The sequence below is a fragment of the Rhinopithecus roxellana genome, chromosome 16, assembly GCF_007565055.1.
Source record: "Rhinopithecus roxellana isolate Shanxi Qingling chromosome 16, ASM756505v1, whole genome shotgun sequence".
NCBI lineage: Eukaryota > Metazoa > Chordata > Mammalia > Primates > Cercopithecidae > Rhinopithecus > Rhinopithecus roxellana.
The window spans coordinates 41,346,174-41,365,920 of NC_044564.1; the positions used below are offsets into that span (position 1 = coordinate 41,346,174).

The window sequence follows — 19,747 nt, forward strand, 5'->3', positions numbered from 1 at the left end:
GTAAAGGTTCACAATGGGCTTTATTCATAGTAGCTCCAAACTAGAAGCACCCCAAATGTCCAACAGGCTTAATGAACAAACAAATCTTGATTATTCACAAAATGGAATACTAGTAAAGAACAATAAAAAACAATATGATTTATGCATAAACATAAATAAATCTCAAAACCATTAAGCGCAGTGAAAGAAGCCAGACTCATGAGACTACCTACCTTATGATTCTATTTTTATGACATTCTAGAAAAGGTTAAACTATAGTGACAGAAATCACATCAGTGGTTGCCGAAGAGTGGAGGTGTGAGAACAGAGTCGAATGTTATGTGACAGAAGGCAATTATAGTGAGTGATTAACATGTGCTATACCTTGATTGTGGTGGTGGCTACATGACTACATGCATTTGTCAAAACTCATCAAACAGTACATTTAAAATACATGAATTTGGCGGCGGCGATGGCGACATGGAGAGCGGGGCCTACTGCGCGGCCAAGGCGGGTGGCTCCTTCGACCTGCGGCGCTTCCTGACGCAACCGCAGGTGGCGGCGGGGGCCCTGTGCAGGATCTTTGCCTTGATCGTGTTCTCCTGCATCTATGGCGAGGGCTACAGCAAGTCTAAGCAGATGTACTGCATATTCAACCACAACGAGGACGCCTGCCGCTATGGCAGTGCCATTAGGGTGCTGGCCTTTGAGGCCTCGGCCTTCTTGGCGGCCGACGCGTATTTCCCCCAGATCAGCAATGCCACTGACCGCAAGTACCTGGTCATTGGTGACTTGCTCTTCTCAGCTCTCTGAACCTTCCTGTGGTTTGTTGATTTCTGTTTCCTTACTAACCAGTGGGTGGCCACCCAACCGGAGGATGTGCCGCTGGAAGCCAACTCCACGTGGACAGCCATCACTTTCAGCTTCTTTTCCATCTTCTCCTGGGGCGTGCTGGCCTTCCTGGCCTATCAGCGCTGCAAGGCTGGCGTGGACGACTTCATCCAGAACTACATCGACTCCATCCCAGACCTCAACACTGCCTACGCCTCCTACCCAGGTGCATCTGTGGACAACTACCAGCAGCTGCCCTTCACCCAGAATGCGGAAACCACCGAGGGCTACCAGCTGCTCCTGTGTACTGAGTGACCTTCGGGGTGGGAAGGGGGGCAGAGAGGACCCTCCCCTCTGCCCTGGACTTTCCCACGAGCCTCCTGGAACTGCCAGGCCCCCTCCTTCGCCTGTCCCATCCTGTGCAACTCACACACAGCTAAGGAGCCTCCCAGCCTGGGGCGCTGGCAGAGCCACACCTCAAGTGCCTGCACCCAGAGGGCTTTAGTCAGACACACTCTTCCAGGGCACTTTTAGGAAAGGGTGTTTAGCTAGTGTTTCTCCTTGCTTTTAATGACCCCGGCCCTTCCTGGAGTGGCTAGAAGCCAGCAGGCACCCATGTGCTACTGACAAGTGCCTCTGCTTCCCCCCAGCCCAGGTCAGGCTGTGGGAGCCGCTGTTTTCTGCCAAAGACGCGGGGGAGCCCTCACACCTGCCCTGTGCAGTGGGGCAGAACCAGGCTCCTGTGTCCTCACTCAGGTTTGCTCCCCCTGTCCCCACTGCTGTATGATCTGGGGGCCAACACCCTGTACCAGTGGTCTCTGGTCTGCCTCCCATGGCGTGGGGGTGGGGCTCGTGCCCACAACACTTCCTCCTTGCTCCCTCTCCTGGCAGCAGGGAAGGTCTTTGCCTGACAACACCCAGCTTTATGTAAATATTCTGCAGTTGTTACTTAGGAAGCCTGGGGAGGGCAGGGGCTCCTCATGGCTTCCAGACTCTGTCTGTGCTCAGTGTATTATAAAGCTTTGGAGGAGATGCCCGGCCCTGGGATGCTGTTTGAAGATGGAATAAACGTTTTCTCATTCAAAAAAAAAAGAACAAAAAGATGAATTTTATGTTTTGTAAGTTATACCCAATAAAGCTGATTAAAATTTCTAAAAATATTCTGTTCATTTCTACCTTTTACTCCCTCACATTCTATAGTAGTTATTAGTGCTGTTCATCAAAGATTCCCAGCTCCCACTTTCCAAGCACATAATGGATTTGCACTTCTTGGTTCTCTTCTGATTGGATGGGGCCATGTAACTAATTAGGGCCATTGAGTCGTGAGAGGAGTAATATCACTTCCCTATGGGATAGTTTATATGACCATGCAACAAGCTCCAGGACCCTCCCTCTCCCTAGGCCAACAACCAGCAATTTTGAGATTATGGCTGCTCTATCAGCATGAGCTTTGATAGACTCCAAAGACAAAGTTTCCTTCTGAGCTAAATAGATATGGAACATGAATAACAAATAAATTCTTGTTGTTTGAAGCCACTGAGATTTTAGGATTGTTTGATGCCACTGTATAATTTTTCTTTTCCAGGATGATAAAGAAGATGGTACCCAGAATTGCTGGGGGTGCCATTTAAAGAATTATATACAAGTGTACATATGTAGATAGATACTACTTTTATACATGCTTAGGAGAGGCAAGGAATTTTTTTTCAGTATGGGAGAACGCTTTCCAGATTTATGTGAGGGGGAAATATATGTTTAACTGTTACCTAAGATAACTTGGAAGGTAGATTTGTGTTCTGAATTAGTTCATAGGCCTGGGGAAGAGGTTGAAAACCAGAAAGCACTTGTTAATTGTTATTATTATTATTATTGTTATTATTATTATTTTTATTTGAGATGGAGTTTCACTCTTGTCACCCAGGCTAGAGTGCAATGGTGCGATCTCCGCTCACTGCAACCTCCGCTTCCCAGGTTCAAGCAATTCTCTTGCCTCAGCCTCACCAGCAGCTGGGATTACAGGTGCCTGCCATATTAATTATTATTAAATTAATTTGAGAAAACATTAAAATAAAGGCAAGAGTTCAGTTTATTAGAAAAATAAAAGAGAATAGAGAGAGTTCAGAAATTCAGGGACTCGCAGATTTTGAAATCGTAACTCTTTCTCATCTGCAATTGGCGAAGGAAGAAACCAGGAAGACCTTTGGGTGAAAGTCCAAACAAAAATTTGACACCGCAGTTTCTTTTAAATGAACAATAAGGCTCAGGAAAAAGATAATGATAGCATGACTTTCCCACCAGAGCCTGACAGACTCATGTACCCACAAGCAAATTGAGAGAGTTATGAGAATGAGAAAGCCTAGGAATACTGCAAATGTAACATGCATGTCTAGAAAATAACTTGAGTGTGGCTACTGGCACATTGGTGTTGATAGGAGTCAAAAAGATAAATAGTTTGCTATACTTTTGGAAGTATCATGAAGCAACAATTTGGGGAGGGACTTGTTCTTCACATAGAGGGCACATGGAACAGTGATGCAGTAGACACTTTGGAGTATGCCTGTTGGGGCAGTTCTATAATATGGCCACACATTTTTTGACCCTCTTTTCATCTGTGCTGTTACTGCTTCGACCAATAAAGCACAGCAGAAGTGACACTATGTTCCTTGTTCACTGGAACACTCATTTTTAGAGCCCCGAGCTGCCATGTAAGAGGTCCATCTTACCTGAAGAAGCCCAAGTCACAGGGGAGGCTACTCATCTAGCTGTTAGGTCGACAGTGCCATCTAAGCACATCCTGCAGCCATTTCAGCCCAAGCATAGAATATATGAGTGAAGAAGCCATCTCAGAAGTGAATCCTCCAACCCAGCTCTTTATCAGCACCCCACCATTCAATCCATCCCAGTCCATCCCAGCTGAGACCCAGACATCATGGAGCAGAGAAAAGACTGGCACACAGTGCTCTGTCTGAACTTCCGACCTACAGAAACCATGAACAGAGTAAAATTTGGTATTTTACACCGTTTGTTGAAGTGATTTGTTAGGTAACAATAGATGTTATGGGCTGAAAATGTGTCCCTTAAATTTATATGTTGAAGCCCCTAGTACCTCTGACTGTAACTGTATTTGGAGATAGGGCCTCTATAGAGGTAATTAAGTTAAAAAAGGCCATTTGGGTGGGCCCTAATCCAATTTGACTGGTGTCCTTATAAGAAGGAAAGATTAGGGTGTGCAGAGAGGCACCAGAGATGAGTGAATACAGAAGAAAGAGCATGTGAGGACACATTGAGAAGGCTCCCATCTGCACGCCAAGGAAAGAGGCCTCAGATGAAACCAAACCTGCCAACGCTTTGATCTTGGACTTTCATATAGTTTGGATACTTATCACCTCCAAATTGCATTTTGAAGTTTGATGCCCAGTCAGCCAGCATACTTGTACTTGACTTATACTTGTAATCCCAGCACTTTGGGAAGCCAAGGCGGGAGTATTGCTTGAGGCCAGGAGTTCGAGACCAGAGTGAGCAACATGGCAAAATACCATCTTTAGAGAAAAATTTAAAAATTAGCTGGTCATGGTGCCATGCACTTGTAGTCCTAGCTACTTGGGAGGCTAAGGTGGGAGGATGCTTGATGCCAGGAGTTCAAGACTTCAGTGAGCTATGATTGCACCACCACACTCTAGCCTGTGTGACAAAGCAACACCCTGTCTCAAAAAATAAAAAGAAAGAAATTCAGCCAGGTGCAGTGGCTCACACCTGTAATACTAACACTTTAGGAGGCTGAGGCAGGTGGATCACTTGAGGTCAGGAGGAGTTCAAGTCTAACCTGATGAATATGGTGAAACCCCGTCTCTACTAAAAACACAAAAATTAGCCAGTCATGGTGGCATGCACCTGTAATCCCAGCTACCTGGGAGGCTGAGACACCAGAATCACTTGAACCTAAGAGGCAGAGGTTGCAGTGAACTGAGATTGTGCACCACTGCACTTCAGACTGGGCAACAGAGCGAGACTCTGTCTCAAAAGAAAAAAAAATTTATCCTCAATGTTGGAGGTCATGATGAATGGCTTGGTGCCATTCTTGTGGGATTGAGTCCTTATTCTTAGTTCTTGTAAGATATGGCTACTAGAAGGAGCCTGGCAGCTCCTTCTCTCGTTCCCTCCCTTGCTTCCTTCCTCTTACCATGTGATGTCGGCTCCCCTTCACCTTCTGCCATGAGTGGAAACTCCCTGTGGCCCTCACCAGAAGCACATGCTGGCAACATGCTTCCCGTACAGCCTGCAGAACCATGAGTCAAATAAATTCATTTTCTTTATAAATCATCCAGCCTCAGGCATTCCTTTATAGCAACACAAAAAGACTAAGACAGACTTCTAGCCTCCAAACTGTGAGAAACAAATTTCTGATGTTTAAGTCACTCAGTCTGTGATACTTTGTTATGGCAGCCCTAGCAAACTAACATATACAGATAAGTGGAACCACTGCCAAGCTCAAGAAAAATATTTTCTCCCCCACTTCCAGCCAACTCTGCCAAAAACACTGAGACTCCTGTATCCTTTTTTTTTTTTTTTTTTTTAACTGTGACCTTCATCCTTAACATTTACTTAAAATCTAGGTTTGGGCTCATTACTAAAGCCTAAAGAATGGGATCCTCTCAGATGGAAATTGGTTTTAGGATTCAGAGAGAACTAGGGAATTTCCTCACTGTGGGCCCAGGAGTAGAAAAATCAGAGGTGAGCTCATGGAGCAGACACTCAGGAATAAGCAGGTAAAACTGACTGGGCAAGTTCTGTAAGATTTTTCCGTTTTCTAATCTAGAAGAACTTCTTTGAGGGGCAGCTATATTCAGTCTCTTCTGAGAGATAGCCAAGCATCCTTATTGTAAACTCTCAATCTTGATTAAGTTAACTCAAGTTGGTTTCTATGACTTGCAGTCAGGAAATCCTAAATAATCCAAGTGCCAGTTTGGGCCTCATAACTGTGAACATCCTTGGGATGGAGGCCTGGACAGAAGCACGTGAGGGGACCCCTATTTCAGCTTTCAACTCACCCCTAACATGCCCAGAAATGACTGGAGAGACCTTTGGGGAGGTCAAGAGGTCTTACATGAGCACTTGGGCAAGATGGGTCAGACAAATTTCAGTTATTATGGTAAATATGACCTTATCCTCACAGCCTTCAGAGGCCTGAGGAAATTTGAGTTACAGAGAGATAGATGAAAAAAAAAATGCAGAAATCTGTGACAACAGTGCCAGGCAGACCAAAACCCAGAATGAACTGTGGTTTCCAAAAAGTGCTGAAGAAAAAAAAGTCACTTCAGGAAGAAACACAAGGCAAATTGAATCCTCTGGCAGTGTACTATGAAATGGCTGGCCACGACGAAAAATAAATCAATCAAAAAGTTTTTCAGGAAGAAGCTTCATGAGCCAAAAAGGAAGGCCTCTGATCCAGCTGCTAATAGGAGAGGAAAAGGAAGCAGACCACAATTATTCTTTGTCAAGCCTGACCTAAGGCTGGTCAGGCTACAGCAGGCCCAGACTCCACAATGGATTGGTTCTGTGATGGGATGAGGAGAAGGAGAAATGCTGGAAAGCCTAGCTTAGAGAGAATCCAGGAGGTCAATACACTAGTCAGCAACTCAGTCCTAGCCAATGACTCAGAAGCTTCTTGTCCCTATGCAGTGACACATATATCCTGATAGAGAAGCAAACATGTCCTAATAGGCACATACACCCTGATAAAGAGCTACATATTTCCTGATATCAACAACACATATGGTAAATTTAACGATCATCCCTGAATACTCACATCCTAGAGAGGACAATATTTTTCTGCACCACTGATTCCAGGCCAATCCATGAGGTTAGCTCTGGCCAGTGAAGTGTAAGCAGAAGTGGCATGCATCATTTACAGACAGTCACTTTTAAACCTGGTGTGTGATTTGCTATTTCTCCCTTTTCTCAACCACGAGACTGGTAATGTTTTAGATAGAGGCCTATCCATTAGCCTGTGTCCCAGGGTGAAAGGAATATGAGCAGAGCTGCAATGATTTGTAATGATCATGAAATGTAATGAGAAATAAATCTTTGTTACAAGGCATTGCCATTTGGGGGATTATTTATTACTGAAGCATAATCTTGTGTATTAGTCCTCTTTCACACTGCTATAAAGATACTACCTGACACTGGATAATGTACAAGTAAAAGAGGTTTAATTGACTTACAGTTCCTCATGGCTGGGGAGACCTCAGAAAACTTAAAATCATGGCAGAAGGCAAAGGAGAAGCAAGCACCTTCTTCACAAGGCGGCAGGAGGAGAGAGAGTACAGGGGAAATGCCAGACACTTATCAAACAACCAGATCTTGTGAGAACTCACTCACTATCATAAGAACAGTATGGAGGAAACTGTCCCCATGATCCAATCACCTTCCACCAGGTTCCTCCCTCAACACGTGGGGATTAAAATTCAAGATGAGATTTGGTTGGGGACACAGTCAAACCGTATCACCTAGCCTCTCCTGGCTCTTACAATCTGCAAAATCAATAGCATAGCACGGTGATGACAATAGAGCATTTCTCATTACCAAGAGGAATCTACAGGCTTCAGAGGATGGCTGGAAAAATGTATTACAGGAAGTACTGGGGCAGCCCATCAGAAGTTCAGGAGTAAGATACACGTGAGAATTTGTTTGTAAAAGCACAGCATCAGAAATCCCCTGAATAGCAAATATATTATTTATTTTTACTCCAACTGGAAAAATAATGGGCTGATGAAGTCAAACAAAACAGAGGTTATATTGTATTACCGAAAAGGATTTTGTTTGTTTTGCTTTGTTTTTTAGCTAGGTTTTGGGCCAAAAGGAGATAAAGATTAACCTTACTTAATTGAGGGAGAAGATAAATGGTGACAGATTGTGAGAAACAGAATCACCCATTTAAAACCAAAGAATGGACTCAGAGACCCAGAGAACAGTGAAAGTAAGACTTTTAACGACAGTTTTGCAAGACTGGGTGTTTGATGGGCAGGCACACCCAGCACAGTTTTTTTGTTTTTTTGTTTTTGAGATGGAGTCTGGCCCTGTTTGCCCAGGCTGGAGTGCTGTGGCGCGATCTTGGCTCACTGCAAGCTCCGCCTCCCGGGTTCACGCCATTCACCTGCCTCAGCCTCCCGTGTAGCTGGGACTACAGGCACCCGCCAGCACGCCCGGCTAATTTTTTTGTATTTTTAGTAGAGACGGGGTTTCACCGTGTTAGCCGGGATGGTTTGGATCTCCTGACCTCGTGATCTGCCCGTCTTGGCCTCCCAAAGTGCTGGGATTACAGGCGTGAGCCACTGCGCCCGGCCCAGCACAGTTTTAACAAGCACTTTATCCCCTAGTGCGCAAGTCCCTCCCCCAGTTCCTTATAGGCTGAGTACTATGGGGTCACAATCCTTCCGGACGTTGCCTATTGATTGTTGGGTAGGGGATTTAGGTATTTTCTTTAGGGTTGTGTTGCTGCATTTTGTTGCAGCCCACAATGCATTGTGATCCTAATTAGCTCAGGGGCTCTTTAAGTGTTTGACTTATGACCTAAGTAGCTGGGCAGGCTGATAAGAACAGAAAAAGTGAGCTATTTTGCAGGTTAGTAAACTTTTATCTTAGACTAAACTGTTTTGGTTTGGGTGACAGCAACCAAGGTGGGGGCTGGGAGCTGGCAAGCAGGCATTGGCTAGCCAAGCAGGGGCCTAGTATATCTTGTTTCTTCTGTAGTTTGCTGACTTAAATTGATTTAAGGCACTTTGTCTTGGAAATGGACCACTGTGTGCATTATTTCCTTCACAGATGCACCCACAATCCCTATAATTACTGTTGGTTTTGGATATGGTCTTTTGGATGTAGGACTCAGGATATGGTACTCTGCTGATGGCCCAGGCCATAGTCCATTGGATGTGACTCCTTTTCACATACAGTTTCTGTCTCCATTATCAAAAAGCCAGTTCTGGCTCCCTATTTATTTTTTTATTCTTCACAGCAGCCTTACCTTGCTTTAGGCAGCTCCCTTTCTGGGGACAGGAAATGTGTCCCTGAACCTCTGCTTGGGGGCAAGATCCCAATTTCCCTGGGTCCAAATGTCCCTTTGCTGTCTAGCTGCCTCCTGGATTCTGATGTCCCACATCTGGCTTACTGCCCACTTGTGAAGACACCGGTACCATCTTGGAATCTTCTGTCTTCCATCTCCTTGCTGGCCCTTTGCCTGGAATAAAACAGAAATGGTTGGGACCCTAGGTCACCATTCTTTCCTTGCTAACCTGAGACTCTGTATTTGTCTCAACATTCAATCTCCTCTGTGTTGCTCCTACCCAGTAGTAACTCTTGTTTCCAGCTCTCCTCTACCACTATGAAGCTGTGCTTATCACAAATCAGAATGACAGCTGATATAAATTAATGGGAGACTCAATCTTTAAAATGACCTCAACTCGTTTTCGTAAGTTATCTAAACCAATAGAAAAGAAAAGACTCCAACAGGAAAGTTTACTTTTTTTTTTTTTTTTTTTTTTTTAAGAGATGAGGTCTCACTATGTTACCCAGGCTGGGCTCTAACTCCTGGGTAGAAGTGGTCCTCCCACCTCAGCCTCCGCAGTAACTGAAACTACAGGCTTGAGCCACCACATCCAGCAATGAGGAAGGTTTTGTAGGCACACTCGAAAGTGGAATGCCATGGCTCCACGATGGGGAAGATCCGGCCTATCTGTTGTTCATAAAAAATGGGCCTGAGGTATAATCAGATTGACCACAGGAACCAGTTGTGTAGCTGCCAAAAAGCTTTCCAAAGAAAACAGGAATTCATCTGTCTTTAAAATATTTTTGACTATGTCTGGAGGAGGTGGTAGGCTCCTACTTATGAGGTTGAGGTTGGTCAGAATGGCTGGATTAAAACATTGAGACCAGTCATGGTGGCTCATGCCTGTAATCTTAGCACCTTGGGAGGCTGAGGCACCAGATTGCCTGAGCCCAGGAGTTTGAGACCAGCCTGGGCAACATAGTGAAGCCCAGTCTCTACTAAAAATACAAAAAATTAGCCAGGCATGGTGGTGCACGCCTGTACTCCCAGCTACTCAGAAGGTATGAGAATCGCTTGAATCCAGGAGGCAGAGGTTGCAGTAAGCCGAGATTGCACCACCGAACTCCAGCCAGGGTGACAGAGTAAGACCCTGTCTCCAAAAAACAAAAATAAAAAATAAACATTAACTTGAGCAATGCCGTAAAATTCACCCAAAGTTGGAGGAACTATTCTAGATTAAAGAGTCATGAAAAACAAATGCAAATGTGAGATCCTTTATTTGATTCTAGATTTACAAAATAGCAGAAAGCATTATTTGCATAATAGGAAAATTGTATATGGTCTGTACCTTATATATTATTAAGTGTATTAAATTACCATTAATCTTCTTAAGTGAGATAATGACATTGTGGTTTTGAAGACAATGTCCTTGTTCTTAGAAGACACACACTGATGTGATTTAGCATGAAATGGTACGATGTTAGCAATTTACTTTCAAATGATTCAGCAAACATTTTATATATGTATCTTATATATGTATAAAATCTAGGTGAAGGGCATACAGGTGCTCATTGTACTAGCCTTCACATTTTTGGCAGGCTTGCAAATTTTAAAGGGAAAATTTTATCTTGAGAAACCATTAAAAGAAGGATATTTTTTGCTTAAAGAAATGAAGAATGAAAGAAGTTAAGATTGCTCTGTTTAATTATGTGAGGAACTGCATCAGAAAAAAAGGGATGGGATTTCAGAATGTCTCCAGAGAGCAGAGGTAGCATCTAGGCTTGGGAGAAACCAGAAAGTAGATTTCGGCTTAAAAGAAAGAAAACGATGTAATAAGACTCTTGCTCCTTGCCTACAGCCAGGCACTCTAGTAGCAGAAGAGAAGACATAATTTTAAAGTGAGAATGTGTTTGTCACTAAATACGATCTTTGCATTTTTATTACCCAAGAATGACCAGAAAAATCATGGGAGCTGCCTGATAATTAAGGGAATGATTTCCCCACTGAATAAGTTAAAGAAGCAGTGAATATTTGATATGGTTTGGTTGTGTTCCCACCCAAATCTCATCTTGGATTGTAATCCCCGTAATCCCCATGTGTCAAGGGAGGGACCTGGTAGGAGGTGATTGGATCATGGGGACTGCTTCCCCCATGCTGTTCTTGTGAAATTGGTGAGTTCTCACAAGATCCGATGGTTTTATAAGGGGCTCTTCCCCCTTTGCTTTCTCTTCTCTCTCCTGCTGCCGTGTAAGATATACCTTGCTTCCCCTTCACCATCCACCATGATTGAAAGTTTCCTGAGACTTCCCCAGCCATGCAAAACTGAGTTAGTTAAACCTCTTTGATTTATAAATTACCCAGTCTCAGGTGAAAGTGTAAAAATGAACTAATACAATATTTTTAAAAATATTCTTGAGTAGACCTTGTTCAAAATACTGAAAGCTTTTGTTCATAATTTAATTATTATATACTACATTAACTGATTTTCAAATGTTAAGCCAACATTGCATTTATGGGATAAATGCACTTAATCATGATGTATAATCACTTTTATATGTTGCTGAGACTCATTTTCTAATATTTTGCCAAGAATTTTTCCACCTATGTGCGTGAGAGATATTGATCTATTGCTTTGTTTTTTTGTCTTTATATACATATCACTTTTTGAGTTGGAAACAATATTATATATGTGCACCTTGAGATCAGGAATACAACAGTGAATACCATAGACCTGGTTCCTACCCTCAAGAAGTTTACAGTCTTTTGGGGAAAGTCAGAAATAACAAAAGAAAATAAGTGTGTGTATTTGTACATTTGCAATTACAGTTGTGATAATACTATAAAAGAAATAAATGATGTTATATGATTTTTAAAGTAATGGAACCAAGTAGGGAGGAGTAGGGGGACTTTCTTAAAGGGATGATAAAGAAGATCTCCCCAAAGAAAACTGAAGAATGGGTCAGCTCAGGCCAGGCATGGAGGCTCACACCTCTAATCCCAGCACTTTGGGAGGCTGAGGTGGTGGATCACTTGAGGTCAGGAGTTCAAGACCAGCCTGGCCAACATGGTGAAACCCCATCTCTACTAAACATACAAAAAATTAGCCAGATGAGGTAGTGGGTGCCTGTAATCTCAGCTACTTGGAAGGCTGAGGCAGGAGAATTGCTTGAACCCAGGAGGCAAAGGTTGCAGTAAGCTAAGATCACACTACTGCCCTCCAGCCTGAGTGACAGAGTGAGATGCTGTCAAAAAAAAAAAAAAAAAAAAAGAAAAAGCTGGAAAAGGAAAAGGAAGTAGGGGTGTGAAGTGTTTCAAAGAGAGGTAAAAAAGGTACAAAGGCCCCAGGCAGGAAAAACCTTGCAAATTAGAGAAACTGAAAAAGATGTGTTTAGACCTTAAGACAGATAGAGAAGGAAAGACAGACAGCTCAGGAAGGACATTCTAGGCCACAAAGGATTTTATATTTTATTCTAAGTGTTATGGGAATCCATCAGTGAGTTCAGAACAGGAACAAGGTTGGCAGAGTAGGTTTAATTATTTTCATCTTACAGATTATGTTACTGTGTCTTAGAGAGGTTGACTCATTCAGGATCATAGAGTAAGTGGCTGAAAACAAAAATAATTAAACTCCTAATGCAACACTCCTTGGACTATTATATTTTGATTACTGTTCTTTTTTTTTTTGACAGAGTCTCGCTCTGTCACCCAGGCTGGAGTGCAGTGGCGCGATCTCGGCATGCTGCAAGCTCCGCCTCCCGGGTTCAAGTCCTTCTCTTGCCTCAGCCTCCTGAGTAGCTGGGACTACAGGCACCCGCCACCACGCCCGGCTAAATTTTTTTGTATTTTTAGTAGAGACGGGGTTTCGCCATGTTAGCCAGGATGGTCTCGATCTCCTGACCTCGTGATCCTCCCGCCTTGGCCTCCCAAAGTGCTGGGATTATAGGCGTGAGCCACCGCGCCTGGCCTGATTTATTGGTCTTAATGATGACCTCCACTTGATGCTGGGGACTCAGACTCGAATTTGTCATATCTGCCACTTGTGAGCCATTTGCTTAAAAGGCCCACATAGAGGGGAGCCTGAAAGCTGGTTACAGTGAGCCTTGGCATCGTCTGTAGATTTCACTTATCCATTCTGCCCCCAGAATAGAGAACTAAGCACTTTTCAGGAAAAGATATAGTTGGATGAAAGAGATGATCTTTATAAAAATTAATAATAAAATACAATTTTTCCTTTAATGGTGAAATCAACTTAAGATTTATTTTCCAAAACGGTAATCCAGCACCAACATAGGAAGATAGAATTTTGAGCATTGCAGGCATAAGTGTATTAAGGGCTGTGTGAGTTTATGGGGACTGGCAGGGGCAAGACTTGGGAAGATGAGCTATTTTTCAGACCCAAACATTAAAAAGCTCTTTATTGAGGGCACAAGAAGAGAAAACTGGATTTTACACTTAGGAAATTTAGACTTTGTCAAATACCACAAGAATGCTATGAGGGAACTGGAAGGAAGGCACCATGGTGGCATTATAAGAAAAGTGGTGATTTGCTTCTTGGGAGGCTACAGCTTTCTCAGGAGACTGCAGGTGAAAAGCTACTGGACCAAAGGTCAGAAAACCAGCGGTCTGGGTAACCCTTCCACCAACCAAATGTATCACCTTGGGCGTTTTCTGGTGTTGGCTTTCTCATTTGTAAAGCCAGAGTTTCAAAATAGTAGGTCTTTAAAGATTTTTTTCAGGTCGAATATACTACAATTTAGAACTTAGAATTCAGTTTTCTAGCCTGTGTATTCAAACCATACTGTCAAGTCTAATTTTTTTTTTTTTTTTTTTTTTTTTTGAGACCGCGTCTTGCTCTGTCACCCAGGCTGGAGTGCAGTGGCGCGATATCGGCTCACTGCAAGCTCCGCCTCCTGGGTTCACGCCATTCTTCTGCCTCAGCCTCCCGAGTTGCTGGTACTACAGGCGTGCAACACCATGTAATTTTTTGTATTTTTAGTAGAAACGGGGTTTCACCATGTTAGCCAAGATGGTCTTGATCTCCTGACCTCGTGATCTGCCCACCTCCCAAAGTGCTGGGATTACAGGCATGAGCCACCGCGCCCGGCCTGTCAAGTGTAATTTTTCAAACAATAGAAGAATTTAATAATTATCTAGTGATTTTGAGCGTAACTAGCTAACCCAAATAAATGATGGCAAAATGGTTGATTGAATGTTTCAGACTGCCACTAATGCTTGCTCAAGTCCTGGTATTACTTTGGCTAAATAGTAAGTTTCAACTCAATTAAACCCCAAATCTTCAATGTTATCCTTTTTTTCTTCTTCTTCTTGCAAGGTCATCCCAACTTCTATAACTATTTCATTTGTAGAGAATATAAATGGAATTGGAAATATCTGTGGGAATTTAAAAATAGAAGTGGCACTTTGGTTTCCTTTATTTTCACATTATTTAAGACACAAATATTTATTGCAACCCCTTCCAAAACACACAAAACATACATCTATATACACACGCATTGACCAACACCTAGATCTCTTCACATTTAGTAAAGCTTAACCTGTACAGTGGTCATTAAAAGATTTCAGAGCCAGAGACATGAATGATTAATGATTGGCCAAGAGGGGATATTCGACTGAAAGGTTGAAAGGCCCTACTTTATATTCTAAAAGGTATTGAATTTTGCCCTGAGCAAAATGAAAGTGCTAACCGAAGAAGTCAAATGGTTTCCTAGATGGAAAGATAACTTCCTATCCTGTCTCCTATGTCACTGTGTAGGTTCTTAGAGGCCAAATGAGATGGCACATTGACAGACATTGAGACTAATCTGACCAAAAGTGACTTAACAGATTTTTCAAACATCATACACACTTAAGCCCAAATAAGGGAAGCCTGCCCACTACCATTTGCTGGAAATTCTTGTATAAATAGTTCAGTGTGGCTTTTATTCTTTGATGCTTCTAAGGGTTTTTCTGGCACTTGAGGAGTTACATACCCATTCATCTGTCAAAACTGTAAGAGGAACGTTATTCAAGAGAGAGTTCACATGTCTGAATAAATACAGCAACATAAGACAAGTGAAAAATGGCTCAGTCCTAAATGTCCTAAGCATTCTGGGAAGCATGTGTACATTTTAAAACTGATTGCTTTTTAAATTTTCTGTGTATCATGTTCATGGCTTTTTTAAAAATTTACTGATTTTCTTGATGAAGAGTTTAGCAAATGCAGAAATTGAATCTTACTTTCCAAATGCTTTGATTGCTTCTAATTGCCTTTAGTTTTTTTATGTGTGTTAGTTTAATACCACAGAAAGCTTTAGAATCATTAGCTCTAGAAACACAAGCCTGCCACTTAATCACATAATGAGTGAATCACTGGCATCCAGGCTGACCAGAGAGCCAGACCTGGAGCTATCTGTTCTAAGGCTCAACTGAGAGATTCACCTGTCTTAGCCGGCTCAAATCACCTCTTGTCTTAGTGGAAATTTTCAGAATGCCCTCAAGAGCTATAAATTTCCAACATGGTATAGAAATTCATTGGCCTACCATGACTGACTATTCTAGGGAGTGGAAGAAGCTTTTAGTTATATTCATTTTCCGAAACAAAAAGAACTCTTAACGGCCTCATGTCTATCTCCTCTCCTTTGCTACCCTACCCAAGAGCAGCAGTGGTATAATGGGAAGATAGCCCCCAATATTACATGTACCAAAGATTATGAATTGGTCCCTGTCTTTATATTGCCCCAGGCTGGTCTGGAACTTTTGGGCTCAGGCGATCCACCCACCTCAGCCCAAAGTGCTGGGATTACAGGCATGAACCAACGTGCCTGGTCTCAGTATGGTTTTTGAACCGTCTGTCCTTTCCATGCTAAGTTGAAATGCTATCTTTTTATACTCTAAGTGTTCCTTTATGCATAGCTTTGTTCCTGAATTGCCTTTTTTGGTTCCATTTGTCCATGTCTTTATTCTGAGCCAATAAAATATTGTTTAATTAATAAAACCATATATTTTGATAACTGAAAAGTCAGGTTTTTCCTTGTTTTTCTTTTCTTTTTGTAAATTTGGTTGCTTGTTCTGAGGTATTCTCTCTTTTGAACTCTAAAATCAGCTTTTCAAATTCTATAACTCTTCTGGTTAAGATTTTTATTAGGATTGCATTGAATTTATGGATTAATTTGAAAAGGTGACATCTTAGGAATATTCACTCTTTCATCCGGAAACATATGTAGCTTTCTGCCTTTTCAGGTCTTCTTTTATGTCTTCGATAAGATTTTATAGTTTTCTTCATGCAGACCTTGCACAGTTCTAGGAGATTGTTTTTTAAGTCTCTATTGCCATTGGGAATGAGAGCTCTAGAATTTATTTTTCTGAAGAGAAAGGGGTAAAAGAAGAAAAAGAAAGCAGGAGTTGAAAGAATATGATAGAGAAGAAAAGAGAAAGAAAAATCAAAAGGGGAAGATGGAATACAAAAAAGGTACAAAAAAGAAAAGAGGAGAAAATTTTATTTTTATTGAGCATCTATTATGTGACACACACTGTGTTAGAGGTGTTCACGTGCATCATCCTGTGTGTACTTTCAACCAGCTGGCTTGTTTGACAAAACTGAAGTTTAGAAAGATGATCAGCAAGGGATTATGGAACAGGAAATGGAAAGAGAACAGGTTTGGAATGAGACCTGGGAACCGATCCCAGATTCTGCTCTCACCAGCTGTGTGATCTTGCTCCCTTTACCTAATTACGTTCCACATTTGTAAAACTTGGATAATAGCTGCTGAGGTGACTGTGAGGACCAAGTGAAACAGTGTATCTAAAGTGCCTGCTACATAAGCAGCTCACCATAAATGCTGGTTCCCACCCATCAATCATCTCTTCTGACCCCGTGGCCTTTCTGCCCCTTGCACCAGCCTGACATGGAAATCCAAGTCTGCCCAGGACAACATGGAGCCTTAATAGAAATGTGCTATGAGATGTTGATTCCATGAGTGCGTAACACCCAGGAACACATACCAGCAGTTCTTAAGAAACACGATAGGAAAGACAGTTGTTACGAGTTGTGATTTGATTTGAAAAAAAAGTCACATAAGCCTGAAAAAAATAAATCACCCATTACAAAAGGAGGCATTGTTGAAGTGTGGATCCTTATTTGAGCCTAAATCCCCAATGAGAAACACCCTCTGTTTCTACTCAAACAATAGTTTCTTGTTTGGGAGACAATGCTGGCTGCATAGTCCTGGAAAGCATCAAATCCCCATGGCAATGGCAATGGTCTCTCCTGCAACACTGAAACAGTGTCTGGAGGAGTAACGGCACCACCTGGCCAGGACCTCAGCCATTGGACAGAGGCTCCAGTCTCAGCCTGAGCTGCAGGAAAACAGAACTGGCCCAGACATCTTGGCTACACCTTATATTTGCTGCAGGGATCTAACCATCCAGAGGAGTTGTGCTCATGAAATGGGAGCATGAAGTAGAAAGAAAGATAAAAATAAGACATAAGTGAAATGCCCCAAATGAATGTTCTCTTGGAAGCATGTACATTTGTTCCCAACACCTCTTAATCATGAAGACAATTCATGAGCCAGCCTGGATTTAAATCCTCCCCCTCTGCAGCTGGAGGCTCTTGAGGAAATTTGTTCACCTCTCCGAACCTCATTTACTTCATCTGAAAAATGGGGTTAATAACACAAACTGCAGAGAATTGCTGTGAGAATTAAATCATACAAATATAAAAATGTGCTCTATAAAAACCAGAATTGTTCTTTCATCATATAGGGAATTGCATTCAGAGCCTATGAATGTCTTCAATGCTTCTGAGTTTCACTTTTCAGGGAGAAATTTGATTTCTTTAGTAGCCAAATGTCATATGATCCCAGGACTAGTAAATGATGTATGTGATAAAAATGTTTTTAATTTTTTTTTAAAAGAAGTGGACTCTCTTAAATACCGAGCCTAGTTTCCATACGTGACTTGTAACCCGATCTTGACCCATTGGATCTATATTCAAATTGTATCCAGAACCTAATCACTTCTCACCACCTCTTCTGCTACCACCTGGTCATGTCAAAGCCATCACCATCATATTTTTCCTGGATTATTGAAAGTAGTTCCCTAACTGATTTCCCTACTTCTACTCTTGCCAGAAACATATTTTGAGCAATGGAAGTATCCTTGGAATAAATGTATCATCTCCCTAGAAGAGAGCCTTGGTCATCATTGATTGAGTGTTTATCTATTCAACAAATATTTATGGAGCCTCAACTAGATGCCAGCACTGTTCAGGCTCTGGGAAAAAAATACAGCGGGAAATGCAACAGGCACATTGTGGAGCCTTATGGAGCATACATTCTTGAAGGGCGCAATGATCGATAAACAGACAAACAAGCAAAGCATACCCTGTGCCAGATGGTGATGGGTGATGTAGAGGAAAATAATGCGGAGTAAAGGGAGGAGAGGAGCACAGGCACAGTGGGTGGGAAGTAGGGACTGTCATTTTAAGTATAGTAGCTGGAGAAAGCCCCCTCTAACAAGCTGACATTTGAGTAGAGACCAGAAGGAGAGGAGGGAGTGAGCCCTGTGGTCAGGTGGGAGGAGGGAGAGGGGAAGGTGTTGTAGACAGAGGAAACAGCAGGTGCAAAGGCCCGGAGGCAAAATGAAGGGGCCGGAATGGCTGAGGCACAGTGAGTGAAGGGAGAATAGAGAGAAAGGGGCTTACACAAATGGGAAAGGGATCACAGTGGGCCCTGCAGGCCATCACAAAGACTCAGGATCTTACTGAAATGAGTTGGTAAAGGCACTGGGAAATTTTGAGGGGAGAAATGACCATGATCTGATTGACTTTTTTAAAGAATTATTTGGCCACTCTATAGAGCAGAGGTTCTCAGTCTTGAGCATGCATCGGAATCATATTGGAGGTCTTATTACAACACAGATTGCTGGACCCCAGAGTTTCTGATAGACTAGGTCAGGTGTGGTACAGGAGAATTTGCATTTCTAGCAAGTTCCCAGGTGATGCTGATGCTGCTGGTCTGGTGCCACCCTGTAAAGACCACTGGTGTAGATAATCATTTGTAAGGGGCAATTGTAGAAGCAGGGAAACCACTTAGGGGGCTATTTGAGATAAACCAGATGATGATGGCTTTGATCGACCAAGTGGTAGCAGAGGAGGTGGTGAGAAGTGACTGGATTCGGAATACAATTTAAATATAGAGCCAATGAGATTTGCCAAATGATCAAATGTGGGGCATTATGAGACAAAGAAATGAATCAAGAATTCTAGATTATGCAACTAGATGAAAAGAATTGCCATTTACTGAGATAGGCAAGAAAGATGGTTGGGGTGTGGAGGAAGAATTTAGGAGTTTAGTTTGGGAAATGTTAAATTTGTTATGCCTGTTAAAGATACCCAAATGGAGGTGTCAAGTAATCCTTTCTTTAAAGGAGTCTGGAATTCAGGGGAGAGTCCTGGTCTGGAGATAGAAATGCAGAGATCGTCAGCATACAGGTGGTATCAGAAAGCCTGAGCTCATCACTGGAGGGAATGAAGGTAGAGAAAAGGTTCAAGACTGAACTCTACAGCAATCCAATGGTTAGAAGTCCAGGTGATGAAAGGAACCAGTAATGAGAGAGATGTGGCCAGAAAAGTTAGAGGAAATCCTGGACAATGTGATGCCCTGGATGTCAAGGGAAGCAAGTATTTCAACAAGTTCAGGCTTCTTTGCTACAAAGTCATCTTGGCATAACAATTACCACCAAGAATCCACTGTGAAGGAGGCACTACTGGCTGTGATAAGCTATACCACATTTTGACCTTATGAAGAAACAATTCCAACCAGAAAAGACAGTCATTAAGATAGAGATTTATTTTCTTTTTCTTATATACTTTTGAGCTGATTTTATTTTGGCAAC

The 19,747-nt window shown here is 42.4% G+C and overlaps 1 protein-coding gene across 1 annotated transcript; it reads left to right on the top strand.

The window, feature by feature from the left end:
- The first annotated feature begins 448 nt into the window (after positions 1-448).
- LOC104663321 (putative synaptogyrin-2 like protein) lies at positions 449-1,375 on the top strand. Its single transcript, XM_010364461.2, has one exon. It carries the CDS (start codon positions 460-462, stop codon positions 790-792), a length of 333 nt encoding a protein of 110 aa, XP_010362763.2. The 5' UTR covers positions 449-459; the 3' UTR covers positions 793-1,375.
- The last annotated feature ends 18,372 nt before the right edge of the window (positions 1,376-19,747 follow it).

What these genes read in the sequence shown, in the direction of transcription:
- LOC104663321 (XM_010364461.2), top strand. Translation starts at nt 460, where the DNA reads ATGGAGAGCGGGGCCTACTGCGCGGCCAAGGCGGGTGGCTCCTTCGAC.